Source organism: Triplophysa dalaica, chromosome 1, assembly GCF_015846415.1.
Source record: "Triplophysa dalaica isolate WHDGS20190420 chromosome 1, ASM1584641v1, whole genome shotgun sequence".
Taxonomy (NCBI): domain Eukaryota; kingdom Metazoa; phylum Chordata; class Actinopteri; order Cypriniformes; family Nemacheilidae; genus Triplophysa; species Triplophysa dalaica.
The window spans coordinates 4,114,311-4,139,352 of NC_079542.1; the positions used below are offsets into that span (position 1 = coordinate 4,114,311).

At 37.3% G+C, this 25,042-nt stretch overlaps 5 protein-coding genes across 13 annotated transcripts in view; 3 read left to right on the forward strand and 2 right to left on the reverse strand.

Moving 5' to 3' along the window:
- myo9aa (myosin IXAa) overlaps positions 1-391 on the reverse strand; it is a 98,035-nt gene extending 97,644 nt beyond the window's left edge. For 5 of the 8 annotated variants that reach the window (XM_056759752.1, XM_056759623.1, XM_056759690.1 and 2 more), the window contains exon 1: positions 83-390. The gene's annotated coding sequence lies outside the window, so the exon portion shown is untranslated. Of the gene's footprint in view, positions 1-82 lie in introns of all 8 variants that reach the window. The other 3 variants (XM_056759499.1, XM_056759425.1, XM_056759278.1) reach the window with 1 other exon arrangement.
- A 160-nt stretch (positions 392-551) lies between these two features.
- senp8 (SUMO peptidase family member, NEDD8 specific) lies at positions 552-3,018 on the forward strand. 2 transcript variants are annotated; one of them, XM_056749629.1, is made up of 2 exons: positions 552-672; positions 1,282-3,018. In XM_056749629.1, exon 2 carries the CDS (start codon positions 1,304-1,306, stop codon positions 1,940-1,942), a length of 639 nt encoding a protein of 212 aa, XP_056605607.1. In that variant the 5' UTR covers positions 552-672; positions 1,282-1,303; the 3' UTR covers positions 1,943-3,018. The 2 variants fall into 2 exon arrangements, with proteins under 2 accessions (XP_056605607.1, XP_056605608.1); XM_056749630.1 differs by having other exon boundaries at positions 621-706.
- A 2,936-nt stretch (positions 3,019-5,954) lies between these two features.
- On the forward strand, positions 5,955-8,484 carry rpl34 (ribosomal protein L34). Its single transcript, XM_056748681.1, has 4 exons — positions 5,955-6,111; positions 6,244-6,343; positions 8,122-8,225; positions 8,360-8,484. Exons 1-4 carry the CDS (start codon positions 6,017-6,019, stop codon positions 8,442-8,444), a joined length of 384 nt encoding a protein of 127 aa, XP_056604659.1. The 5' UTR covers positions 5,955-6,016; the 3' UTR covers positions 8,445-8,484.
- A 1,456-nt stretch (positions 8,485-9,940) lies between these two features.
- ostc (oligosaccharyltransferase complex subunit) lies at positions 9,941-12,323 on the forward strand. The gene is made up of 4 exons (XM_056744391.1): positions 9,941-10,149; positions 10,534-10,627; positions 11,412-11,609; positions 11,852-12,323. The coding sequence occupies exons 1-4, from the start codon at positions 10,011-10,013 to the stop codon at positions 11,868-11,870; spliced, it is 450 nt and encodes a 149-aa protein (XP_056600369.1). The 5' UTR covers positions 9,941-10,010; the 3' UTR covers positions 11,871-12,323.
- Positions 12,324-14,018: 1,695 nt separating this feature from the next.
- Positions 14,019-23,417, reverse strand: etnppl (ethanolamine-phosphate phospho-lyase). Its single transcript, XM_056744380.1, has 13 exons — positions 23,257-23,417; positions 22,622-22,740; positions 22,327-22,486; positions 21,032-21,106; positions 20,687-20,780; positions 18,990-19,106; positions 18,321-18,403; positions 16,481-16,706; positions 16,040-16,194; positions 15,011-15,100; positions 14,611-14,741; positions 14,447-14,517; positions 14,019-14,369 (listed from the first exon to the last, which is right to left on the reverse strand). Exons 1-13 carry the CDS (start codon positions 23,313-23,315, stop codon positions 14,265-14,267), a joined length of 1,485 nt encoding a protein of 494 aa, XP_056600358.1. The 5' UTR covers positions 23,316-23,417; the 3' UTR covers positions 14,019-14,264.
- Between the last annotated feature and the right edge of the window lie 1,625 nt (positions 23,418-25,042).

Sequence of the window (25,042 nt, forward strand, 5' to 3'; positions counted from 1 at the left end):
TGCCTTAATGGGAATGAAGTTTGTCCGTACGATTCAAAGCACACAAAAGTACAAACGTGAACATCACAAGAACACACCTCACCTTTCTGGATACAACGTAACAAATCCGTGCGCGGCGCGTCTCCTTTAAGAAATATCAAACCCAGCGTAGCTCGAGTCCACTAATATCCAAGATTTCTCTCTCAGAATTTCCTCTGCGTGAACTTTCCCGTGTCCGAACACACGCGCCACGGTGACATTCTGCTTTAAAAAATGACTACAAGCTTTTTCCCATTGAAAATTCCCCAAAGTGCCGCGTTTCTTCTCTCGTGGGAGTCGTTCGCTGAAACTCCTTTCTGTTTTTTTCTGCTTAATCAGTGCTGCTCCTCATCTGTGCTCGGACGCGCGCTCCACGCGCGCACACGCTGAGGCTCCGGGAATCGGGGCGGGGTCAGCTGTGGCGTTGGGCGGCGGCCTTTCCAGAGAAGCGCTGAGCTAGTTGTTGCGTCATGACGGTGAGCCAATCACCATTGCAAATAGAAAGGGGCGTGTGAGTGAGGGGAGATCGCGTTTTGCCCCTCAATACTGTCGCAAGATGTGTGAATTGCGACGTTTTTGATAGTTTTACGGCACGTTGCTGACGGTATGCAGAGTTGACGTTATGAGAGCTCACTTTTCCGTTGCTTTGTAAAGGTAGGAGAAGTGAGATTGTCAAATAATAATTTATGTAAGTGTATATTCATCTAAACGTAAAGAAAGTAGAGAATGAAAGTGTTTTTGCTTTGATAATGTTACGTTGGTTGGCCTGGATCAGAGCGCGGTGCATTATTCGTCTGAATAATTTGTAAACGTCTTGCAATCTAATGAGATTTTATTAATATTATTATATTAAATAAAGCACGTTGTCGTTTAAAACAACAATGTAGTTACTGGGTATATTTTAAGGATGTGCATAGAGTAAGAAGTACTGATAGAAAGACAGGTAACGTTACCATGATGAAACTAATGGTGGTAAACTGACATTCATTCCAATACAGAATATACACAAAGATGCCATATATTTATAGACATGTACAAAGGTTTATGTCCAAAGATAACTCAATGGGCTTTACATAAAAATAACCTGCAAAGATACATAATGAATCAAAAAGAAGTTGTGTATGTAAGTACACAGAACATGTATAGATTAACAATATAGTTATTTATTTTAATTACATGTTACATGTATGTTTCGGAAGTTAAATTGATGTGATTAAATAGCTTTTAAATCAAAAACAGTGTATTGTATGTGCTTCACTGCAGTAACTGCTGATATCACTCGAGGATGGATCAGGTGGTTCTGAGCTTCCAGGACAGTCTCCTGCGGCGCTCAGATGTGGCACTGTTAGACGGTCCTCACTGGCTCAACGATCAGGTCATCGGATTTGCCTTTGAGTACTTTTCAACCGAGCGCTTCAGAAACCCGGGCGAAAATGTGTGTTTCATCAGCCCTGAGGTCACCCAGTTTATCAAGCACGCCTCCTGCCAAGAGGAGCTCTCCATCTTCCTGGAGCCTCTGAGTCTCGCGTCTCGTCGCTGGGTGTTCCTGGCCGTCAATGACAACTCCAACCAGACGGCAGGTGGCTCCCACTGGAGCTTGCTTATGTATCAGCGTGACAACAACCAGTTCACGCACTACGACTCCCAGAGCGGAGGCAACTCCCTGCACGCCCGCCGTATCTCAGCCAAGCTGGAGGCTTTTCTGGGTGCTCGGGGTAAAGTGCCATTCGTGGAGGGGCAGTGCCCCTCGCAGCAGAACAGTTATGACTGCGGCATGTACGTGATCTGTAATGCCGAGGCTCTTTGCGAGAGCTGTAGAATTCAGGGCTGTGCCCATCTGCCCACTGAGATGATAACACCTGCCTACATTACACGGAAGAGGACAGAATGGCATTCATTAATACGGAGACTTGCCAAGGAATGACCGGGTTAAATAATGCATCTTCAATCGTCTTGTTCGCATGAGCAGTAAATGGGAAGAGTGAACACATTTTTTCATCATGCTCAATCCTGCAGAGTAAAAAATACAGAGTTTGCAACACCAATTTGTGTGAAATTGTGTGCCAAATTCTTGAAGGGCTTGTTCGCCTAGAAAATAAATTCTCTCATAATTTATTCACCCTCATGTTGTTCCAAACTAGTATGGCAGTACTTGTGGAACACAGATGCTGATTTTTTTAGCAGACAAGATGTTCACACAGTTGTTTTCCGTACAATAAAAATGTCACACAATACATTCAGCAATACATGACGGCAGATGAAGGAAAAAAACTCATATTGTTCTGAAAGAATACATTTGGCTTTATTTGTGGGTTAACTGCAATCTTTCATCTACTGCATTGCATTCATTCACTAAAAAACAGACTTTTGAAGTGTACCTTATCAGTTATTAGCACAAGTTAATAAATTAATAATGTATTATTGCGGATTAGTTTAGATTAGTAGCATGAGGAAAGTGTCTTCACTTAACTGATTGTGATGCTTGTTTACAAGACCATTTGCTCAGGGCTTATTTTGAAAAGACAACAGATGATTAAGAATGTGATCGGCGTCGTATCGTATATTTACTCTCTAAGCTACCGTTTGCCAAGGATATGTAGTACGTGCTGTTGGGCTGAACACAAAATAGCAGACTAATATTTATTAACCAAGTCGCTCTGAAAAATGCTTTGTGACCTCACACCGGCAAATTTATGATTGTAAGACAGTTTCATATTGAGCTGTATAAACCAATTTTTATAGAACCTAAATGAGGCATATGAAATACATTATGTATCACCCCATTACAGCATTTACTGCGTGCAGGGAATATACTTTTGTGTAATAATGCTGTTTACTTTGTGCAAAAATGTTGTCATTGATCAATTCCTGGGGAATTTCATCAAGTATTTGACTTTTGTTGATTTCATATTTGTATGTGTTGTATTATTTGTCTTATTTATGAGTCAAGACCTTCAAATAAAAACATTTACAGTGGTCAACAGGAGTGGTCAACCTTAAACCAATAATCTCATTATACGTACAGGTTTTGTTTTATGTTGTTTAATTCTTTAAATAAATAAAAAAAAACGTTTGACTTTTTAAAGTTAATTGCAAAACTGTAATGTGCTTCAGATTTTCTCAAATAGGTCAATGATCCTTTTGGAAGTAAACATTTTAAGTCAAGACATGTCATGTTTATCTAAAGCTATGCATTCAAGGTAAAGTATACATGCATCTCTATGTGTGTGCCCCGGGTGACTTTAGCCTTAAATTGATAAAAAATCATAATTTACTCGCCCTCTTGTCAAACCTTTATGAGTTTCTTTCCACAGTGATGGAACACAAAAGAAGATATTTTAAAGGAAGTTGGAAACCGAACAGCACAGGATCCCAGTCACTTCTATTGTATGGACACAAAAGCAATGAAAGTGAATGGGGTTCAGTTAACAACATTCTTCCAAATATCTTCTTTTGTGTTCTGCGGAAGAAAGAAAGTCATTCAGGTTTGAAATGACAAGAGGGTGAGTAAATGATGACAGAATTTTTCTTTTCTTGGTGAACTGTCACTTTAAGAGATGATCTGTGTGCTCTGACAAAAGATGACACAGGAATGTTTTTGATCATACATCCACATTTGGCCCTGGTGCGTGACAATATTCTGTTACAGTATGAGGTGAACACAAAAATTCTCAAAGGCTTCATGATTAACACCCACAATGCTGTAATAGATCTCAACTCTATTCTTAAAAACTCACAAATACACAAAGACGAAGAGAGAAAGAGAGATGTGATGGACATCTGTAAAAGTATACTCGCGTGACACATGGTGTTGTTATTTGAGAATGTGTCTGGCGTGTAAGATTCCTAAGGGTGGGATTGAAGGTGCACAGACTGTAATGTTGAATTTGGAGTGCCACCTCAAAGCTCGACCCTGCAAACACTTGCCAGTGAGATGTTAACACAACTACAGTATATTTAGCACCAAATTGTGAGTGACCTTTCACCCCTTTTACTCACTATTGCTGGAAAACCTTCAGATCTGTGTGCTAAACTCTGATAATTTATAGAATTGAATATTTTTAGTTCATTTTAAGTCAAAGTGTGGACCTCCATATGATGACAAAGTTAAAGAATAAAGATTTTTGCAAAAAAGAACATCTATAGGTTCTTGCAGTTTTTCCACTTGAGAAATCTATGGGTCTCATATGGTGTAGGCTGGGCGTATAGGTCAAGTTTAGCTTACTTGAAAACTTGCCTTGGGGTAATAGTTACAGGTCACAGCATTACAGGATGTGAAGGAACAGGAGTGGTTTGTGTGTTTCACTGAGCATGAAAACCCACCGTGTGATGAGTAACCCTTCCTTTGAACATGCGTTCTGTGTTCTATACTTTTGCATAAGAAAGATCCAATTGTATGCATTTTTTTTCAAATGGCTCAATTTTTTAAAATGATTGTCAAGACTTTAAAATCCCCATTGAACATACCAGCCTATGCTGGGTAAAGTATGTTTTGATGCTGGTTTGACCAGCTTAAACCAGTTAAGGACCAGTACGTGACCAGCTTATACAACCATATGACCAGCTTAAAAAAGCAAATCAGCATCAAAAAACACCAAACCAGCATATGATGTTTTTTTCAACAGGGATATTTGTCTTTACATGAATTAACCTTAAGAAAAACTTTTACAAGGGTGGGGACAGTGGCCTTTGCTCACAGCATATTACCTTTTCCAGTGGGGTCAACTGCTCAAGCGACCAGCCTGCATTAATGCATTCCACGCATAACAGTGATCACGTGAGGGCATGACCACCGTGAACCCAGGTGTATATGTAGAATGTGATTGGCTGCTTTACCTGCATGACCCCTGTAGCCGTGAACCAGGTGTCTTTAAACTTTGATTTACAGCTCACCGGGTCACAAAAACGACAGCAACAAACACTGCGTTATAATTACTGTTGAAACTGCATACAAGACACACTGCACAATATACATTTTAACAAAATGTAAATAGAAAAGTTCAGAGTTCATCGCGATTGATTCATTAGTATTTGTCTCCACCGATTGGTAAAGAGGTGAACCGCACTTTTCTAATTCGGTGTCAACAAAATGTCCTATGTAAAATATTTGTATTAAATATTTGTTAAAACATTTTGTTTTTGTTGTTTGTTTTTGTAACTATTGAAAACGAAAATCTTGACTCATGAATATTACTCAGGCAACATATTTGCCCAGGAGTCAATTAAGGTCCCTTTTCAAATCGTTGAATCTTTAAATGACAAGATTATGACTTTACAGTAAAAGGGTTGTTAAGTGATTCTGATACAGATCTTGATAATGACTAATGTAGTTATTGTAACATTATCGTAAAGTGTCGTTATTTTTTCATATAATTTTTAATTATCATTTGAAATATTATAATACATGTATCGTTTAGTATTTTTAATAATATTGTATAAATAGATATTCTTTAGCTATAAATGAGCTTTTTGTGTTCCTCTTTCTAGCCTAAATACGCAAAACACATTTTAAATGCAATGGCTTTTATTCTGCCTTTTTGCTTCCGGCGCAGGCAGGTTTTTGAACTCTCACCCGGCGTTGGTCCCTCCTCTTCCGTCTGCAGTGATAGCAGGTATGGCGGATTATTTTTCCCCTGAATAATGTCTGAAACATCCACTATAATCTGTCGTTCTAAAAGACAAAACATACGAAATTTAGTCCTAAACATGTAGTTTAAAGTCTTACTGTGCAAATCATTGCGAAATTAGGTCCGTTTGGGTACTAAAAACATTACGTTGCTGCTAGTGTTGAAACTGTGAAGTTGTTTTTTGCGTCAACATCATCGTGTCGCGTTTCTATCTTAAAATGTTGTTTAATTACAAGAGGATATAATGTGTAATACAAAAACATTTGTGAAGTTGCCACGGTGATGTGATTTCAAAGAAAAGATTAAACCTGTGTTTGTACGTGCTAAACTGGCTATGCTAATAAACTCGAGGTAAACGCTCGTGTGCAGAAATGACTCCAAATCTTTATTTTCAGGTCAAAATGGTGCAGCGTCTGACATACCGTCGTAGGCTTTCCTACAACACCACTTCAAACAAGACCAGACTGTGAGTACATTCATTTGTGCGAATACGTTTCTTCCGGGCTGTACAGCATCACTCATCTCTTATACCACTGATACACATGTCTTGTGCAAATATTTAACGGTCCTTCATGAGATTGTGTATTATGTGATTCAGGTCCCGTACCCCCGGTAACCGTGTTGTATACCTCTATACCAAGAAGGCCGGCAAAGCACCCAAGTCAGCATGTGGAATCTGCCCTGGTAGACTGCGTGGTGTAAGTATTCAACTATATATATTTAAAGCATTTTTACTTACAGGGAAACTTCATATAGCTCAATAGATAGAAGTGATGGACTTGATCCCTATGGAATACATATTGATAAAAGATACATACCGTATGATGCATAAAAATGTCTGTCACATGCATAAATTTGTTTTTTCTTTTATATTGAGACAAGCTTCACAGTACACAAGCATTTGTCTAGAACGCACCATTTCTTATTTTTTTGTGGTTTTTCATGTTAAGTGAGCGCTGATTTGTTGGCATAGGAAGGTTTGGGAGGAAATACTTTTAAGGGATCCTATAAAAAGTTGTCAACAAATGTTGTGCATTTGGCAGATGCTTTTGCAAAGTGATAGCAGTATGTGTTCGCTAAGAATCGATCCTGTGACTCTTGTGCTGCTAACTCAATGCTCTACCTGTTGAGCTATGAGATATGTTTTAGTAAGCAGGTTGATTTGAATAAATTTGAACACACTATTAAAGGTCATTCTTCATCATTGTAACTGTTTCATATTACAGTTTCTTATTATGGTGTTAGTCAGCTAGGGAACAAAACACAGTTTCATTAATTAGTCGCATGCTCATTTTGGTCCTTTCTGTACTATACTGGAATCTTGAAGAATCATGTCACACTTCTATAAACATGTTGAGGATAAAACTGTCTGAAATACAGTCGCAGATGTTTTGACATTTAGGTGCGTTCTATAGACTATAGCCAGGGCTGCAAGTAAACTTTTTTTGTACATAGCACAGATGCTACAGAGTTTAAAAGTTTCATAGCACAGGCTCAACAGTTGTAGCGCAGGTAAAGTAGTCTGTCATCATCTTAAAAAACACAGAAGTGCCGGTCATCAAAAAAAGGACAGGTAACTGAAAAAGATTGATAAATTGGGGCCAAATAATTTTTAGTGTAATGCTATACTAGACAATCGTAAATACATTTGTCCAAAAAATACTTCATATTTTAACATTACTATAGTAAAAATTAAGTATACTATAGTGTTTATTACAAACTATACAAGTTAATTATTTTATCATCTGGTTCAAATTAAGCGGACTTTAATTTTTAGAGGGTGGTCATGGAGACACTTGAGCTTCAGCTTGTTTGACAGTAGCTTCACACAAACAGTGAAACGCTCGTAAAATAAACTTGGAACGACTCTGCGGATTAATTTCATGTGTTCACATCCTTGTATAGTGACTAGTGAGATACAGACAAATCCATGAGTGTCATGTTAAAGTGTGCAACTAATTCACTCGTAGACATGCAGAACAAGCAGAGGACATATTTAAACAGTAGAATTCTGCTTTAGTGATTCCTTCTATGTTTTCCCACATTGCACAGATCATAGGGCTCTAGATCAATGGAGTTTTAATCGATAAACAAATAGTGGTGCATCGTTCAATTGTGAGTTTACCTCGCACACAAACAAGCACAATAAATAATACATTTTACACAAAGCAGCTCTGTCAAATGCACCTGCCAAACTGTATCACAAGTGTGCTACACTATAAAATGTATTCGTAGCGCAGACCGATTATTTTTTTCGTAGCATGTTTAACAAATGAAAACAAAATTGCGCAGCAATTTTGCAACAATTGGTATTGTTCTGCAAAATTGCAGAACAATACCAATTGTTCATCAAATGGATTATGAAATAATTTAACCAATTCTGGTAGTTTAGAATGACCTCTGAAATATATTTTGTTTCAACAAGCTCCATATTGAACGAGATTTAACTAATGTTCTTATGTTTGTTGCTGAACAGATTCGTGCTGTGAGACCTCAGGTCCTCATGAGGCTGTCAAAAACCAAGAAGCATGTCAGCAGAGTTTATGGTGGTTCCATGTGCGCCAAGTGTGTACGAGACAGGTAACAGAATGAAAGCTTTGCATTATTTTCTAGTTAGTAAAATATTTGAACAAGGGATTATTTGGATTTTTAGAATCATACATTTCTGTATACTTTGTATGAGCACATGACTCACATTGGCTTTTATGTTTCAGGATCAAGAGAGCTTTCCTTATCGAGGAGCAGAAGATCGTCGTCAAAGTACTGAAGGCACAGGCACAGAGCCAGAAGGCAAAGTAAATGTGGATTTGTACTGTATAAAATAAACATCTGAAAACCATCTTTCCTGTGCAGATTTCCCTCATTTGAAAATGATTCTTGGTGTCCCCCGTTTTATTAGGTGCTTCATTAAAACAACTATGCTATCTTTACTAATATTAATCATATTAATTCAACCGTTATGAGGGTTGAATTAAATATTCAAATTATTTTTATTTGGTATTAAAAAAATACTAATTGAAAGATTGCCTTTAAGTCCCACAAAGTCATGAATTTTAAGAAATAGGTATAAAAACAACTAAACAAAAATATGCTTAAGACGTTATCAAAAGTTTGTGCAAGTGAAATACTCATTTACATTTAGTTTTTTTCTTGCCTAAAGTTTAATTGTTCAAGAACCAGATTTTGTAAGTCAAAGGAGATAACCAAAACAGTCTTCTTAAATATGAAGTTACTCTGTCAATCATGGAAATTTAAGACTTAAAATAACTATTTAATTGCCTATAGGGTGTTTGCATTGAAAGAACGTGAGACTGAATTGTTTAGAACAGTTTTTCATTGAACCCCTATTGTTTCCCATTAGTTGAATTATTGATTTGTGTTGGACATACCAGATGAAGGGCCGGCAGGTGGTCTTCAGTTCACCCCAGGGTCTCGCTAAGAGTTAGAATTAGGGTCTGTACTGTAAGGCCCTAGATTTTTTAAACCTATTTTGTGAACACTTGCCTTAATGGGGAAAAAAGGCACATTTAGGTCAAAAAAATTTGTCACTCCTTTAAGAGAATGAAACCCATATATTATATAGATTGATTACACATAGAGTGAAACAACCTCGATGACCTGAAGGCAGCTATCAAAGCAACCTGTGCTTCCATTACACCTGAGCAGTGTCACAGGCTTATTGCCTCCATGCCACGCCACATTGATGCAGTCATAGGAGGCCCAACCAAGTATTGAGTGCATAAAAATGAACATACTTTTCTGAAACCTGACATTTCTGTTTAAAATATCCTTTTTTATTGATCCTATGTAATATTCAAATTTTCTGAGACACTGAATTTTGGGTTTTCATTATCTCTAAGCCATAATCATCAAGATTTCACTCTATGTGTAATGAATCTATATAACATATGGATTTCACTTTATGAAATGAGTGACAAAAAATATTGACCTTTTTCACGATTTTCAATTTTTTAGATGTACCTTTACTGCATATTCAGCGGTTGGTGTATTTCCCTATAAGAAAGACAAGAAAATAGACATATACACATTTATTAATGTACGATACATCATCAGAGTTTTGACAGTTTTCTGATTTAATGTTCGTTTTATAACACTTTCTTTGATTAACAAAAGTCCCAAATAAAGAAGTACAAATGTAAGTAAAAATAACGCACAAAGGTTTAAATTAATAATATACTTAAAATCAACAATAAGGTCATACTGCTGTATTTCTAATGTCCATTACGAGAGTTTAGGTTAAAACGCTTTAGAGAGTCGCTTCCTGTACACGTCGCTCTACGGGCAGTGTGACGTATACATCAACCGGGGATAGAACTACGGATTTAGGCTGCACTGAATCAAACCATGGAATCCCTATTAAGTTTACCGTTTACTGTACTGGAATGTCCAAACATCAAACTTAAAAAGCCGTCATGGCTGCACATGCCTTCAGCGATGACCGTCTATGCCATTGTGATTGTTTCATACTTTCTCATCACTGGTGGTAAGCGTCTCAGAGCTATATCAGGCTAACGTTAGCATTCAGCTAACCATTGTTCAACACTTATATGTAGTTCTTGTGCAGAGATAAGTGTGTCAACTAACGAGTATTTACAATGGATATGTATTGATGTGTATAGCTTGATTTGACGAACAAGTTTAGCGTGAAAGATTCTCGAGAGTTAACCAGCTGTCGTAGCTAAGCAGTTAGCTTTTAAACAACTATACGGCGCTGCGCAGACCGGTCGGTTCATGACATCAAAGTACCGCGAGAGCGAATCGAAAGCATTGCTTTTGTATCGCTATCGCGGCACTTGGTGGCATTCGTCGATCGTGTCAACATTTAAGCGTTCGCTTCACGGATTCACCGATCTGTTGTAATTCCCAGGTATAATTTACGATGTGATTGTTGAACCTCCGAGTGTCGGGTCGATGACAGATGAACACGGACATCAGCGACCAGTGGCCTTTTTGGCGTACAGGTAAAGAGATTGAATTAATACGGGCAGCAGGGGGCGCTCATGCATAACAATCAATCTGATGGGGCAGTGAAAAAACTGTTTGAGATGTTTTAAGGAATGGACATAATCACCATTAAAATCACCTCCAATTCATATGTAATAACATTGAGACCCATTACAATTTTGGGGCACGAAAGTTCCTGATGCATGATGGGATACACCTAGCCTGTGACATGTCTATCATTACATAAAAACAATGAATAAACCTAAAAGCAGGAGTTGTCTTTTGATGTGTGTGTTTGTAAATGTCACAATGTGAATTTGGACAATACTTTCTCGTCTGTAAGTGTGTTTCAGTACTTCCATGCTCTTTTATGCACTCAAAATAATATGTTTAATGTATACTGCAGAGTATAAGTAGGTGAGTGGGGACCTTGCAGGTAACATCTAAGGGATAAATGATCATCCGGCTCTGATGTAAAGGACAGCAGTAAAAATATAATGTTTTTAAGTACTGCACAGAAGACATGACCAACAAACTGCTATTTAATTAAACATTTGCTATTTATATCAAGAAAAAAAAACGAAATTCTTTGTTATATTTTTGGTCTACTTTCATGTCATTCAAATCAAACATTGACACTGTTGTTGTGATACAGTACTGTAGCATCCTTTGCAAGTCAGTACTTATCTATTTTATGAAGGTTTTGGCGAACTTGATTCAATATATTTGAATGTCGGTGTTGTGTAGAATTGCAGTGCTTGTGTGATCTCTTTACGAATGTACATATTTTCTCTTTTAAAGGGTGAATGGACAGTACATCATGGAGGGTCTGGCCTCCAGCTTTCTGTTCACTATGGGTGGCCTTGGCTTTATAATCCTGGACCGCTCCAATGCTCCAAACATTCCCAAACTCAACCGCTTCCTTCTGCTCTTCATCGGCTTTGTCAGCGTGTTGCTGAGCTTTTTCATGGCCAGAGTGTTCATGAGAATGAAACTGCCGTAAGTTACTACATTTTACATCACCCATTGAACCATAATTATATTATACTACAGGTTATTTTGACGCTCTCACTCACGTTTTAAATGGAAAAAATGATGAAATAACATACAACTCATCCCTTTAATAATGTCACTGTTATATGTTAATATGTAGGCATAATTTGTATTTGTCTTTAAAATTAGTTTGGGGTATATCATTGTGGCCTGAGAGTATTTAGGATGTGAATGTGTTTGTGTTGCAGTGGTTATCTCATGGGTTAATGCTATATCTCCCATCAACACTATCAATATGGCCCACGGCACGAGCAGAGACTGGAGAGGCGGCATCACAAAACCCTGTTTAGTGCCAAGAACTACAGTCTGTTATTATGTCAGTTTGATTCCCAACCCCAGAACTTCTCATTCTTTTGTGTTTGTTAAATTGTGTGTTTTTGTGAGGGACATGCAACTCTTGAGTTACTGGTCTATGAACACGTTTAAAATTTGCTGTATTGGTGAGTAACAATGACGTTTACAGAATTGAATATGAACTGGGAAGGAGAAGTTAAATTATAATTATGCTCTTAATATAAAACGTCAGACTGTATATAAGGAGGGCCATGACAACACATTTTGGGAATCTCCTTAAACATCTTTTAGCTCGACTAGTGAAAAGGCCTTAAAATGTGTCAGCGGTTGGTGTGCTGTTTTTTTATAATAAACAAATGTGCTTTCCACTATGGTGAGGCTTGGGTTTTCCATTTTTCAAAGATTTACCTTTGTCATCAAGTTAAAAAAGATCAAATGCTTCATTTGTCCGGTCGAGGTGACTTCAGAAGTTGATGATTTCAAAGAAGGCAGAATTTAATGAATTGAAGAGTTGAGCCAAACTGGGCCTAGCAACCATTTCAAACTGTTTTTTTACTGAACAAAAAAATCTCTGGTGCTTATACTCAAGCTCACCTTTTTAGTTTCAAGTACGAACTCATAAGATACAAAATATACAAAATCTTTTTGTTCACCTAATGAAGAACCAATAATACAGCCGTGGAAAAGAGAGACTGTTCCAAATTTTTCATTTAATCAACATTTCTAGATGTGTTGGTGTCATTCCAGTACAGTGTCTGTTGAATTTCAACTAAATCAAACCACAGAAGTGACATAAAGTCACCCGACAGCAATGTGAAAGACTCACAGCATGACAAGAAGCATGCGAGTTGAAAGAAATCCAGGGGCCGGTTGCATAAACTACTTGGAGTAGTCTTACAAGTTAGTCACCAGAGGCCAGCTTGGTTGCATAAAGCACCTAAAGTGTGATTTTCCCTTAAGTGTGCCCTTAAATACACCTAAAGTTTTACTTGAGTTATTCTCCTATTGTCTTTGGTAAAGAGAAGTGACACTTAAGGGAAAAACATAAGGTGTTTTATGCTACTGGGCAGAGTTATAAAAACATAGCACTGTGTCTGAAAAGCTATTATCCAGGACAGCAATTAGTTAGGACTAATAAGTCTTACTTTTCTTATTTTAATAAGACCAATCTACCTTTTTATGTAACTGAGTTGAAAAAGTTATGACCGGTCTTGAAGAAACAAATTAGGTGACTAACTTGTAAAATTAGTCTAAACAGTTTATGCTCCCTTTTCTTCAAGAATGGTCTTAACTTGCAAGTATGAAAAGTAAAACTGATTATTCCAAACTAATTGTTAGTCAGTGAGAATAGTTGTTAAGATGGACTTAAACAATTTTTTAATTTTTTTGACTTTCCTAAATACATGTAGAAATATGACTGTTGTAAACACTTAAAAGTGAATCTGAACTTGTTTTCTTTGCAGTATTTGAGGTCTGAAAAAATCAAAGCGTCTTTCAGTTATTTTCACCTGTTTCTCCAGGTTTCATTTTGTGCAAGTAAATGCACAATAGAAACAATTTTTTTATTTGAAATTTGGGGGAAAAAAATATAAATTTACCCAAACACACACCTATAATAAGTTAATTCAGAAAACTAAAAATTATTTTGAAATGGTCTCTTCATTTTTTCAGCGGCTGTATGTAGTAAAGGGACATTTTTATTTTAAATGAATATTGTAATAAATATAAATTTTCTTCCATGTCAGCTTGTTTTTCCACATTGCCTTTTATCCAGAGGGCATTTTCCACTCCATTACTATCAGACATAAGAGTGATTCTCCAGCACTTTTTTTGTGGCAGACACCATTAGAACATGCTGACTGTGCGTTTGCTCAGGTATGTGTACACTTGTACAGCCTGTTGCAAAACAAGTGGTGTTCAAGGTACACTTGGTGTACACCGTGTTATGTTTAAATCACTGCCTGTTGTCTTTCTATAACCAAGCAGCTTAAGCCACTGGCCAACAAATATGCAAAATAACCATAATGTTATGTGTGCTTACTAGTCATTTTCAAAGCAGCAGATGTGTAAAAGTCTTTATTGCTAAAATTGGGTAGTTCTATTTCATTTAGATCGTTTAAAATATCATAAAAGCCAAAATGCAGATGCAGCTCTGACCGGCACCAACTAAAATATATATATATGGCAAGGTAAACTTACAATGGTCATACAGATCCATTAAAACATGGAAAAATGTTACAAATCATGGACACAATTACATAGTGTGTAGTTAAAAGAAGTTCAGATGTTGTATCTGTGTGTGGTGCGTTAAGTTCTTATTCTCTTGTTTTTGTTGATGTGTGGATGTGTGTTGGTCTGCGTATGGCTGCTGCCGTTTGAAGTATGAACATGGTTGTTTTCCTCACTGGGTTCCTTCGGACCAGAAGCAAAGCACATTTTTAAATCCATAGATTTTTATGCATTTCTGCATTTATATTTAAAGAGTTTACCTTTCTCTTACAATGTCCGTTCTCTGAGATGGTCGATTCAGGCATGGAGAGGTTCAGTGCCCTTTCTAAGTCTTAGGACACAAAAATAGCGCAGATATTACTAGCAGGATTATAACCCTACACAGTCATCATCGCCGAACCAGGTTTTGAGTTGCCAGACGTACCCGTCAGAATCTGGTCGATCTTCTCAACGGCGAGTTCAGCGTCCTCTTCAGAGAAGCACATGGGAGGTTTGAACTTCAGAACGTTGCGGTGTGGACCGTCGGCGCTTAGCAAGATCCGTTGCTCTTTCAGTCTTTAAAGATAAAAGCATATTTGATATGATAAAAGAATCTAATCATTTTATATTCACAGCAGTGTCAGGTTTGTGTTCCTGGAACTCGACTTGCAGGTCAATAGGTTCGATTCCCAGGAAACACATGCTGATAAAAATACATTGAAGGCACTGTCAGTCACTTTGGATACAAGCGCCTGACAAATGCAAAGTTGACAAAGTTTTTTTAAAGGTCAATTAAAAAATCATTTCAACATTAAGAAACTTGGCTTTTAAAATGTGACTCAAACCTATAAATAACATCCTGGGCTTCGGCTGTAGCAGGTGTTCGCTTCTTCTGGTCTTTCACCAGTTCCACCCCAACAAAAAGTCCACGGCCCCTAGAAAACAGAATAGCGGATCATGTTTAAACATGTTTATCGACCTGCTGCTTCGAACCCACGGGCAATCCAGACATAGTTTCATTGTCTATCGCAGACAACCCGGAGCAAATAATTTACACAAGACTTACGACACCATGAGGCTGCGTCACGTCAAAAATCTCTCGCAAAAACAACATCAAGGTTCAAGTGCACTGCAAACAAATTTGTACATATTCTATAATACCATGTGATCTATATATGTCACAATTTTCCTGTTCTATCATTTGTAACTTTTCTTAATTGCGTTCTTCTTTCTGTAAAGCGGCTTTCTTACAATGCAAAATTGTGAAAAGGTTTGTGACATTAAATGATCTTTTACGGAGGGACACTGACCTCAATTCACACCGTAAAAAAGCTCTGTATACTGGCTATTATGAGAGCAGATTTTATTTCCTTATGTTGTTCCAATTGCTTTCCTTGTTTCCCTCAACGGTAATCGCTTTGGATTAAAGCTTCTGCTAAATGACTAAATGTTAAATGACAACCTGTGGCAAGTGTACCCAAAGTTTTCTTACTCAGATTTTGCTCTTTCATGGCTCAAAAGATTTGATGGGTTGCGCTTCGTTTCATAAAATTGCTTATAAACTTGATGGGAAATGTTTGACATTGAGATCTTCAATAACATTGACTTTTCACTCAACAAATCTGCGCTCGGTTTGAGATCTCTTCTGAGACTCTAATGGAGACATTTGTGAGATTTCTCGAAGGTAAAATATCTAAGATGCACAAGACTGGAACATTTCGCATTTGCTCTACATTTAACCCGCATTGATGTCTAGGAGAAATAATTGAGGTAAGAAAGATCTCCTCTGTGACTTTTCCTTCTCATGTGTAGAAATAGAAATAAAACAGTTTCTAATAATATGACTAAGTTTCTAATTTGGGTTATGAACTAACCTCACATCACCCACTAAAGGATGTCTTTCTTTGAGATTTTCTAAAAGCTGAGTCAGGTAGCCTCCAGTTTTCAGGGCGTTTCCTTGGAGGTCCTCCTTCTCAATGACATCCAGCACAGCCAGTCCGATGGCACATGATACTGGGTTACCACCAAACTGAAGATAACAAAGACAGACTTTCTTCAACTACAAGAAACCTGGGACTGGATTTTAGTCTTACATTAGGAATTGGTCGCATTTTTTTGGAAGCAATGTAATTAGATGTTTTGAATGTTCTTGTTCAGTGCTAAATCAAAAATTAAACATCAACCCTGCAGAGTTTTAGCATTTGTTTATTCAGTGTTGAGGCGACACGACAGGAGCTGAATAGCTCTTCATTAAAGTTTCATCTGCACCATTATGAGTCTGTCAGTGCCACAGGGTCGTGTGTTTTTGTCCTCACCGTGTTGAAGTATTCCATTCCTGATGACATGAAGCCCTCTGCGATCTCTCTGCTGGTGATGACACATGACATTGGATGGCCATTTCCAATGGGTTTGCCCATAGTAACGATATCCGGTACAAAATCTTCTCCCTGTAGTTGGAAGCCCCAGAAGTGCGAACCCACCCTACCAAAGCCCACCTGAACCTCATCGGCAATGAAAATGCCTCCTGCTTGTCTCACATGCCTGTGGAACAACAAGAGTTACATAATAATACACATGTACAAATTGCTTAATGTTCAGAAATACACACATTTGAAGAATGCAGACTTGGACATAAAGTGATTTATGTATGAATAAATGTACTGTTTCAAACTAGACCGAGTGCAAGATTTTTGTTCTCAACTATGAACACTGAAAAAGCATTGATTGTTTTTTTTACTCTTGTTTTTTTATTTTTATTAAATGAACCGACTGATTTCTTTGTGGATTGTGCATTAGATTAATTCAGTATTTGAAGAGTTAATTTGCAAATAGAGTTAACTCTCTCTGTATTCATTTTCCTCATTTTGCATTTACATCATCATGTTTTTATTGTGTTTCTTGATATTGTAGTTTGATTGATATTGCTTGGAATGCACAGTAAAAAAATGATTTTTAAGTTTTAATGAACTCCATTCCCATTCCATTTTCTACCGCTTATCCGAACTACCTCGGGTCACGGGGAGCCTGCGCCTATCTCAGGAGTCATCGGGCATCAAGGCAGGATACACCCTGGATGGAGTGCCAACCCATCGCAGGGCACACACACTCACTCATTCACTCACGCACTCAAACGGACAATTTTTCCAGAGATGCCAATCAACCTACCATGCATGTCTTTGGACCAGGGGAGGAAACCGGAGTACCCGGAGGAAACCCCCGAGGCACGGGGAGAAAATGCAAATTCCACACACACAAGTCGGAAGCGGGAATTGAACCCCCAACCCTGGAGGTGTGAGGCGAACGTGCTAACCACTAAGCCACCGTGCCCCCCGTTTTAATGATCTCTTCATTTGTAATTGAAAAAACTTGAAATTAAAATAATACAATAAAATAGTATACTTTAGGATTTACTATAGGACACTAAAGTAAATTATAGCATATTGCAATATTTACATTGTAAATGTATACTACAGTGTTCTGAAGTGCGGACTTTCAAAGTTATTATAGTTTTGATTTTTGTTTAATTTAGTTTTATTAATATTTTAATTTTAGTTAAAGTATAAACAGTTTGGTATATGGTTTTGTCATTTTATAATTTATTGGTTTATTTTTTATGTTGCTACAGAAGATTTATTAATTTTTGTTTTAGTTTTAGTTTATGTTATAATTTAACTGCGTTACATTTCCGGATATTTTTGAAGTAACATTTCTATGTTGCCTTAGTTAAGTTTTTCCAATAATGTTTAGATCCATATTTGATTTGATTTCAATTAGTAGGAACATTTTCAAAGTTTTAATTTGAGTAAACTAAAATAATCTTGCTGACTATAATGAATTGAATAACAGTTGTATTTGTTATAATATTTGGTAAGGTTCAAGGATTTAGGGATTTCACTATTTCTAAGAATCCTACAGTACTTGTGGGGGGAAAGAAAACAGAAATCAATTAAATAGCACAAAATGAAAAGTTTAAAATATTATAGGCAAAATCAAGAGACCCTTGAGACAGGATGAAAGGTAAAACACAAAATAAACAAAAAAAGAAGCAATAATATAGAGATCAACTGTTACTTAATAAGTGATGCAGAAAAGCAGTAATTTTGTACAATGATTCATACAGAGCCGGTCAAGCATACTGTCACTAGTAGTACATACTGTGCCACTTTCTGGAAGTAGCCGACCGGAGGAATGACCTGTCCTCCGCAACTCTGCAGCGACTCCGCGATAAAAGCAGCAATCTACACAAGAGAACATCACATGAGACCCTCGTACCCTAACGGTAACACACGCAAGGTCCCACTGGTAGAAGCGTCCTTTTTAAATGCTGCTTTGTTTAGTAAAAGAAAGGTGAAAAAAACACAAGACGGTCCACAAAATAACATGAAGATGAGCTCATGAGAAAGACAGCTGATGTAAGAATCGTCATGTGATCTTGACACTTATGACAGATTTAAGTCACAATCTCACAATTTCTGCAATAAGGCTGTGTAACGTAATGACCCCCATCCCCATTTTCCTGAAACAGAGGGTTAAAGGGCTGTTTGAAGATGCACATGCATTTCAGTGAGTCTTCAGGCCTTGAGGAGGCACAAACATTCCCTTCTCTGTTCAACCTGGAGAGAAAGGAAACAGCAACAGGTGGGGAGGGAAAAGAAAAGGGTAATTAAGAAATCAATTAATGATGAAGAATTAAAGAGATTTTACAGGAAAAGATTCATTTACATTTTTTCACAACACAAATGATGTATTGTCATTTTATTATGAAACAAGCTAAAAAGTGCCTAAAACAGCCAGTGATGTTGATTTCTGTGAACATTCACTCACCGTCCGTCCCTTGCCGTGGGCATCTTCAATAATGTCTTTGACATTATCAGCATAGGCAGTGGCAGGGTCCGGGTGGTCTTCACGATATTTGCCTCTGTAGATGTCTGGACTGAGAGCCTGCGGAATTATTGTATTAGCATTAATACATTTACAGTGAAGATATTTCACCCTAAATTGACTTTACTGTCATGAATTACTTTGGAAAAACGTGAGCAACTGAGATAGAACAAAATATTGTTGGAAAAAAATTGTATAATTGTTTTGTTCTGTTGATCACAAAATGAGACATTTCGAAGAGTTTAGGAAAACAAACTGTTCTGGAGCACCTTCGACCACCATTTTACTTTTTTACTATGACAGTCAGTGTTGCATCAGAAATCTCAGTTGCTAATATTTTTCGAACAATTTTTTCTTTGTGTTCAACAGAACAAATAAATGTTTACAGGTTTGATAACTATAATTGATTATAACTATACTGTGAAGTGTACACTTGGATTTTGGAGATAAAAGAGATAAATGTAATGAATATAATCATGTGATAATTCAAGTAAAGCGTGTCATTTCCATCTTAATAGCTTCACCAAAATGGCACAACATGTTGATTGTTCTTCGATTGGTCAGAGGAACAGAATGTCCCGCCCCGAACTTAAATCATTGTTTGAGGTAATATTACTCAAAGACAAACTAACAAGAAATTAAAATTCTTAGACGAATTTTAAAACGAAACCGTATTTACATAAAAAAACATTTGAAAATAAATATAGATTCAATTTATTAATATAAACTTATTAAACAATTAATAACAATACACGCCCAAAACACACACACATGTTTGTTTTCATATCTTTGTAGGGACGTCCCTTACACTTCAATAGACTTCAACAGTAGAAAGAAACATTTTAGCAGCAATTTTCATGCCTAGCAATCCACTTCCCAACTATTCGTCGGGCTGAATAACTCCATAAAGAATCTTTCTGCTGAAGACTATAAAACAGTGAGAAATAAAAGGAGAATCGACACAGCTCTGAACTGAGTTCCTCTATAGATAATTTATTAATAAGAGAAGAAGAAAAGCAATCTGAACCTAATCTCAACCGCTTCATGCATAACACTATTATGGGATGGCCTGATTACTATTTGTGGAACGGCATTTCAAAGCCATAGCGAGGATCACAAGTCTGTGTATTGTGCTTCAGTGTCCTCTAAACATGCGGTTTGACCTCAGAGGCATCAGAAACAGGAGGGAGGATATTTATACACACATCTCATCAAAAATGCACGACAAACGGCAACGCATGCTGATCTTCCTCACTAACACGTAGTTAGTGATCACCACACACGCACGCACACATGCACACCCCTGAGACGTGTCAATAAATTGGATATGCATTCCAAGCAACACAAAATACATTATTTTCATAGTCGTTTATACAGATTGTGTGCACTATGCATAGTGCTGAATGACCATTAGACAAAAACACAAAATTGATATCTTCTTAAATCACTATACGAGTGGTCTCATAACTTTTTACGGGCTTGCACAGTTAAAGGGCTTGCGCTGATTAAACATAATGTAGCAAGAGAGTCTACATTTTAGAAGCATCGACCTCTTTGGTCTATGTTCACTTCACAAATAGTTTGGGAGCGTGTGCATGCGACCTTATATCACATTGAGCGACTCATGTTGCAACACTCACCACGTGCACATGCTGGCTCTGCTTGGCACCGACCATCTGATGAAACTTATACGGACTGATATCAATGAGCGATGACACGTGACCGTGATAAGCACTGCAGGAGAAACACACACAAACTTCATCTGATCTTATAACATTTGATATATATGTCACGAGTGTGTGATGACAGAATGTTCATTTTTTGGTGAACTATCACTTTAACATAATAACGGGAAGGTTCTCAACAGCGACTTCAGATCCACAAAGCATAAGATGAAGTTAATATTTGAGCGGTGGGCTTCTCGCTACTAAGAACCTGGTTACTGTTTAGGTGCAGATTAAGAGGACGGTGTGTTGTTGACTTACTTCTCCAGTGTAATGATGTCTTTGTGGCCGGTGTACTGCCAGGCCATCCTCAGTGCTAGATCATTTGCCTCTGACCTATAGGTCAAAAGGGAAAGTTCAACAGTATGTGGACGTGACTATCAATCTCTGCTCTCGGCACTTAAAAGATGCAATTCCTTTCTAAACACTCCCTAGTAATCCTTCATAAATGCCTCAGTCTAGCCGACTTTCAGCAACTGCAATCACAAGCAGCGTCCCTGTGTGTTAATATAGGACGCCCTGTGTAGTAACTCACCCCATATACTTAAACCGGGACGGGGGTTTATTTAGTGATTCAAACACGATTCTATCAACATTTATTCATTTTTAACGTTGATCAAAACCTGTATATGACTCTTTACAAAAAAGAAGATATTTTGAGAAATGTTCTTCCAAATATGTTCTTTTGTGTTCCGCAGAAGAAAAAAAGTCACACAGGCAGTGTAAATAATGACAGAATTTTCGATTTTGGGCTGTCGTGGACATGCATCGCGGAGCAGCGCAACCTTTTCACGTCCATTATATGGAGAAGAACACTGGAAAGCTTTCATCATAAGCCTCAAATTGTTTTTTTGGAAGAAATAAACACACGGATGAAATACTAAACTAATTAAAAAACCCCAAACATTTAAATTGGACCTATTTTAAAGAAATAAATAAGGGAGAAGTTCCCTTCAAAGATGTTTAAATATTACTTTTTTGCTTATTGCATTTTTTTTTGATGCGTTGAGTTTGATAATGAACAATAGTTTAATATCGTTGCTTTAGACCACACCTCACTGATCCCGTGGGATATGGCAGAACCCAAAAAGAAATGCAAGAGACATGCCGGTGTGTGTTTCTCAGCTATTATTATTTTCAAACAGTAACATAAATCAACACCTTCTCTACCCGGGGCGTGGCTGTTGACATTTAAGCAGAGGCGTGGGTGTCTAGGTGTGGATGGCTGTACATTCAACTATATAACTACTTTTCATAAGAGCACAGTCTGGTTACTTAACACCGCTCTACACGTGTCTCTGTTATAAAAGAGGTGTTTTTGATTTTCCAAGGTTGAGCTAAACACTCAGCGTGTGTATACTGAAGAACCTTTTAACAGATGCACAACGCTGCACAACAGAAACAAATGAGCACACAAAAAAATCTATTTACAAGAATGCAGGGACTTCCTATCTCTCCAGCTGGGTGATGAATGTAAACAATGTTAAGCCGCCGCATTCCCATAGCATAACCAGATGGTGTTTGATCACTTACAGAGAATGAGCTCATGAACCTACCCCGAGTTAACAAAGTAGCAGACGGAAAGCTTTTCAGGGAGGGTGGCTTGGAGACGCTGAGCGTACAAGACCAGGTTGTCGTGAAGGAAGCGAGAGTTGGTGTTGAGAAGCTCCATTTGATTGGCTCCTGCTTTCACCACGTCCGGATGGCAATGACCCACTGAAGAACAAGTGGTGACATTTCAAGAAAACCAGATCAGATTTTTTTTTATTCAGATAGATACAATCCTCCTTAATGTCACGTGGTGAAATGGAAGAAACGATGTTCTGGGTTTTGGAAGAGTCCCATACGTACCATGCGCAACATTGTTTATGCAATCCAGATATCTTTCGTCTTTCTCATTGTACATGTACTGGCCTCTTGCTCGCACGATTTTGATAGGGTCATGGCTGAAGAACACTTTACACGACGGACTACAAATGAAGGGAAAAGCATGAGAATAACAACAACTACCCTGAAAATAAATCTAGTCTACTTTTTGTATTGGCTGGTGCATTAAGCTACAAAACGTATAAACTTATAAAACATGCATTATTAGAATGCATTCATTTTTAAGGGATAAAACAAATTATTTCTGAAAACGTAAGAACACACAAACAACTTGAAGGTAGATTTCACTTCTGAAAATTATATTGTAAGACAATTTGTGGTTAATTTGATTAAACTTTGTTTACTGTAATAAAACCACTGTGAATGTAAGAGTCTTCCCATCTAACAAACTGCAGCTATGCAACATTTCTCTTCTCTCTTTACATACTAAACTCGTACTCGTTCCAAACAGCTTGAATTGTCCATTTGTCTTCAAATATTTATGTAGTCAGACGACAAGGACATCGGTAATGTTTCACCGGAGTTTGACACACGCACGACCTTATTTAACAGCTGTCATAACGCGTCGAGACATCAGTGCGCATCCGCGCGTAACTTACCCGACGTGTTTCTTGCGCAGATCAATAGTCTTCTGCTTGTCGAAAGTTTCTGTAGCCATTTCTCGCTTTGTGTTGATGCCTTCACAGAGGCGACGCGTTTGTCTGTGTTACTTGAGCTGGAGAGAGAAGTGCTGATGCGTGCGTGCGCGCGCAGGACCTGTCCACTCTATATATATACAGTAGATGTGCGCGTGAACGTGCTTTGAGAGGGAGCGAGCCGAGAGAACGAGAGCACACACGCATGCACACGCGGAGAGAGAGTGTTTTTACATTTACATTTATGCATTTGGCAGACGCTTTTATCCAAAGCGACTTACATTGCTTTATCCTATACATTTTACAAAGGTATTTGCAATCCCCTGGTATCGAACCCACAACCTTGGGTTCGCTCTTACCACTGAGCTGTTTTAGTTTCACGTTTATGGTTGTAGTTTATGGTGGACGAAAAATGACTCAAGTATAAATAAATAAATATATACACGCATAAAGGCTGAAATGAGTATAAATAAATTAACGAATTAATAAATACACGCTTAAATGCATAAATACATACGTACAGAAACGCAGTAAATAGTCAAATTAATAAATAAAAACATGCTGCAATGTATAAATAATTAAATCAATAAGTAAATATATACATACATGCGTAAATAAATAAGTCAAAAATAAATATCGACTTTGTTCCATTTTTGTGATACTACATTTATTTATATGTGAATATATCACTTTGTGCTACTCAAACGCAGTAGAGTGACGTCATGTGCAAAAAACCTATCCCGCATTAAGAAGAACCGCCTACCTCATTAACATACGGACACAGACATACACATATACATATGTAGAAATAAATAAATGTAGAAATACAGAAATAAATGCAGTAGTACAAAAATTATACAAAGTTAAAATTCTTTTTACGCATTTTTGTATTCATTAATTAATTATTTATACATAACTGAATGTATTTATCTATTTATTTGCAAGTCTTAATTAATTAAATTATTTATTTTTGTGATTATTTATTCATTTAGACTAAAGTCATTTTTTGTTCTCTATAGTAGTTATTGTATATCTTGTGTTTTGTGTTCATGCTTTGGCAATATTCTACACTGTCAGAAAAAAGTTTAAAATTCGACCATTCCTGTCACTGAGGTGGTACCCTTAAAAGTTCCTTTATTGGTTATACAACACATAAGATGATGTACCTTTTCTGGGTAAATAATGGTACCCTAAGGACCTAATGTGTACTTTTAAAGGTACAGTTAAATGTATTGTACCCCTCATATTTAACTGGTACATAATAGGTACATCATCATATTATGTTCTGTATAACTGTAAAGGTTCAAATAAAGAACCTTGGGGTGTACCACAATACCAACAGAAAAGGTACAATTTTAAACCTTTCTTCCTGTATGTTCCACATCTAATGTGCAAATCTTGAGTATATACCTTCCATATTTACATTTACATCTAGGCATTTGGCAGACACTTTTATCCAAAGCGACTTGCATTGCTTTATCCTATACATTTTACATAGGTATTTGCAATCCCCTGGGATCAAACCCACAACCCTGCGTTGTTATCGCAATGCTCTTACCACAGAGCTACATTATACACATACCATATGTGTATAATGTATATTGTCTTTTTTGTACAGTCTGTCTTTTTATACATTGCACTGTTCGTCTGCACTACATAGTGTCACTTAAGTCTGTAAAGTCAAACAGTTGTTTGTCATACAGTTGTCTGTCCAATTGCATGCTTTTTGTATGGAGTACACACCTAAGAC

Excerpts from the sequence above, each read along its gene's own strand:
- rpl34 (XM_056748681.1), top strand. The coding sequence starts at position 6,017 with ATGACTCCAAATCTTTATTTTCAGGTCAAAATGGTGCAGCGTCTGACA. Across the intron at positions 6,344-8,121 it reads GCCCTGGTAGACTGCGTGGT|ATTCGTGCTGTGAGACCTCA; the intron begins GTAAGTATTCAA and ends GTTGCTGAACAG. Across the intron at positions 8,226-8,359 it reads GCCAAGTGTGTACGAGACAG|GATCAAGAGAGCTTTCCTTA; the intron begins GTAACAGAATGA and ends TTTATGTTTCAG.
- senp8 (XM_056749629.1), top strand. The coding sequence starts at position 1,304 with ATGGATCAGGTGGTTCTGAGCTTCCAGGACAGTCTCCTGCGGCGCTCA.
- etnppl (XM_056744380.1), bottom strand. The coding sequence starts at position 23,315 with ATGGCTACAGAAACTTTCGACAAGCAGAAGACTATTGATCTGCGCAAG. Across the intron at positions 14,518-14,610 it reads GATCGACCAGATTCTGACGG|ACTTAGAAAGGGCACTGAAC; the intron begins GTACGTCTGGCA and ends TTGTGTCCTAAG. Across the intron at positions 14,370-14,446 it reads ACGGACATTGTAAGAGAAAG|GAACCCAGTGAGGAAAACAA; the intron begins GTAAACTCTTTA and ends TCTGGTCCGAAG.
- ostc (XM_056744391.1), top strand. The coding sequence starts at position 10,011 with ATGGAATCCCTATTAAGTTTACCGTTTACTGTACTGGAATGTCCAAAC. Across the intron at positions 10,150-10,533 it reads ATACTTTCTCATCACTGGTG|GTATAATTTACGATGTGATT; the intron begins GTAAGCGTCTCA and ends TGTAATTCCCAG. Across the intron at positions 10,628-11,411 it reads GTGGCCTTTTTGGCGTACAG|GGTGAATGGACAGTACATCA; the intron begins GTAAAGAGATTG and ends TCTCTTTTAAAG.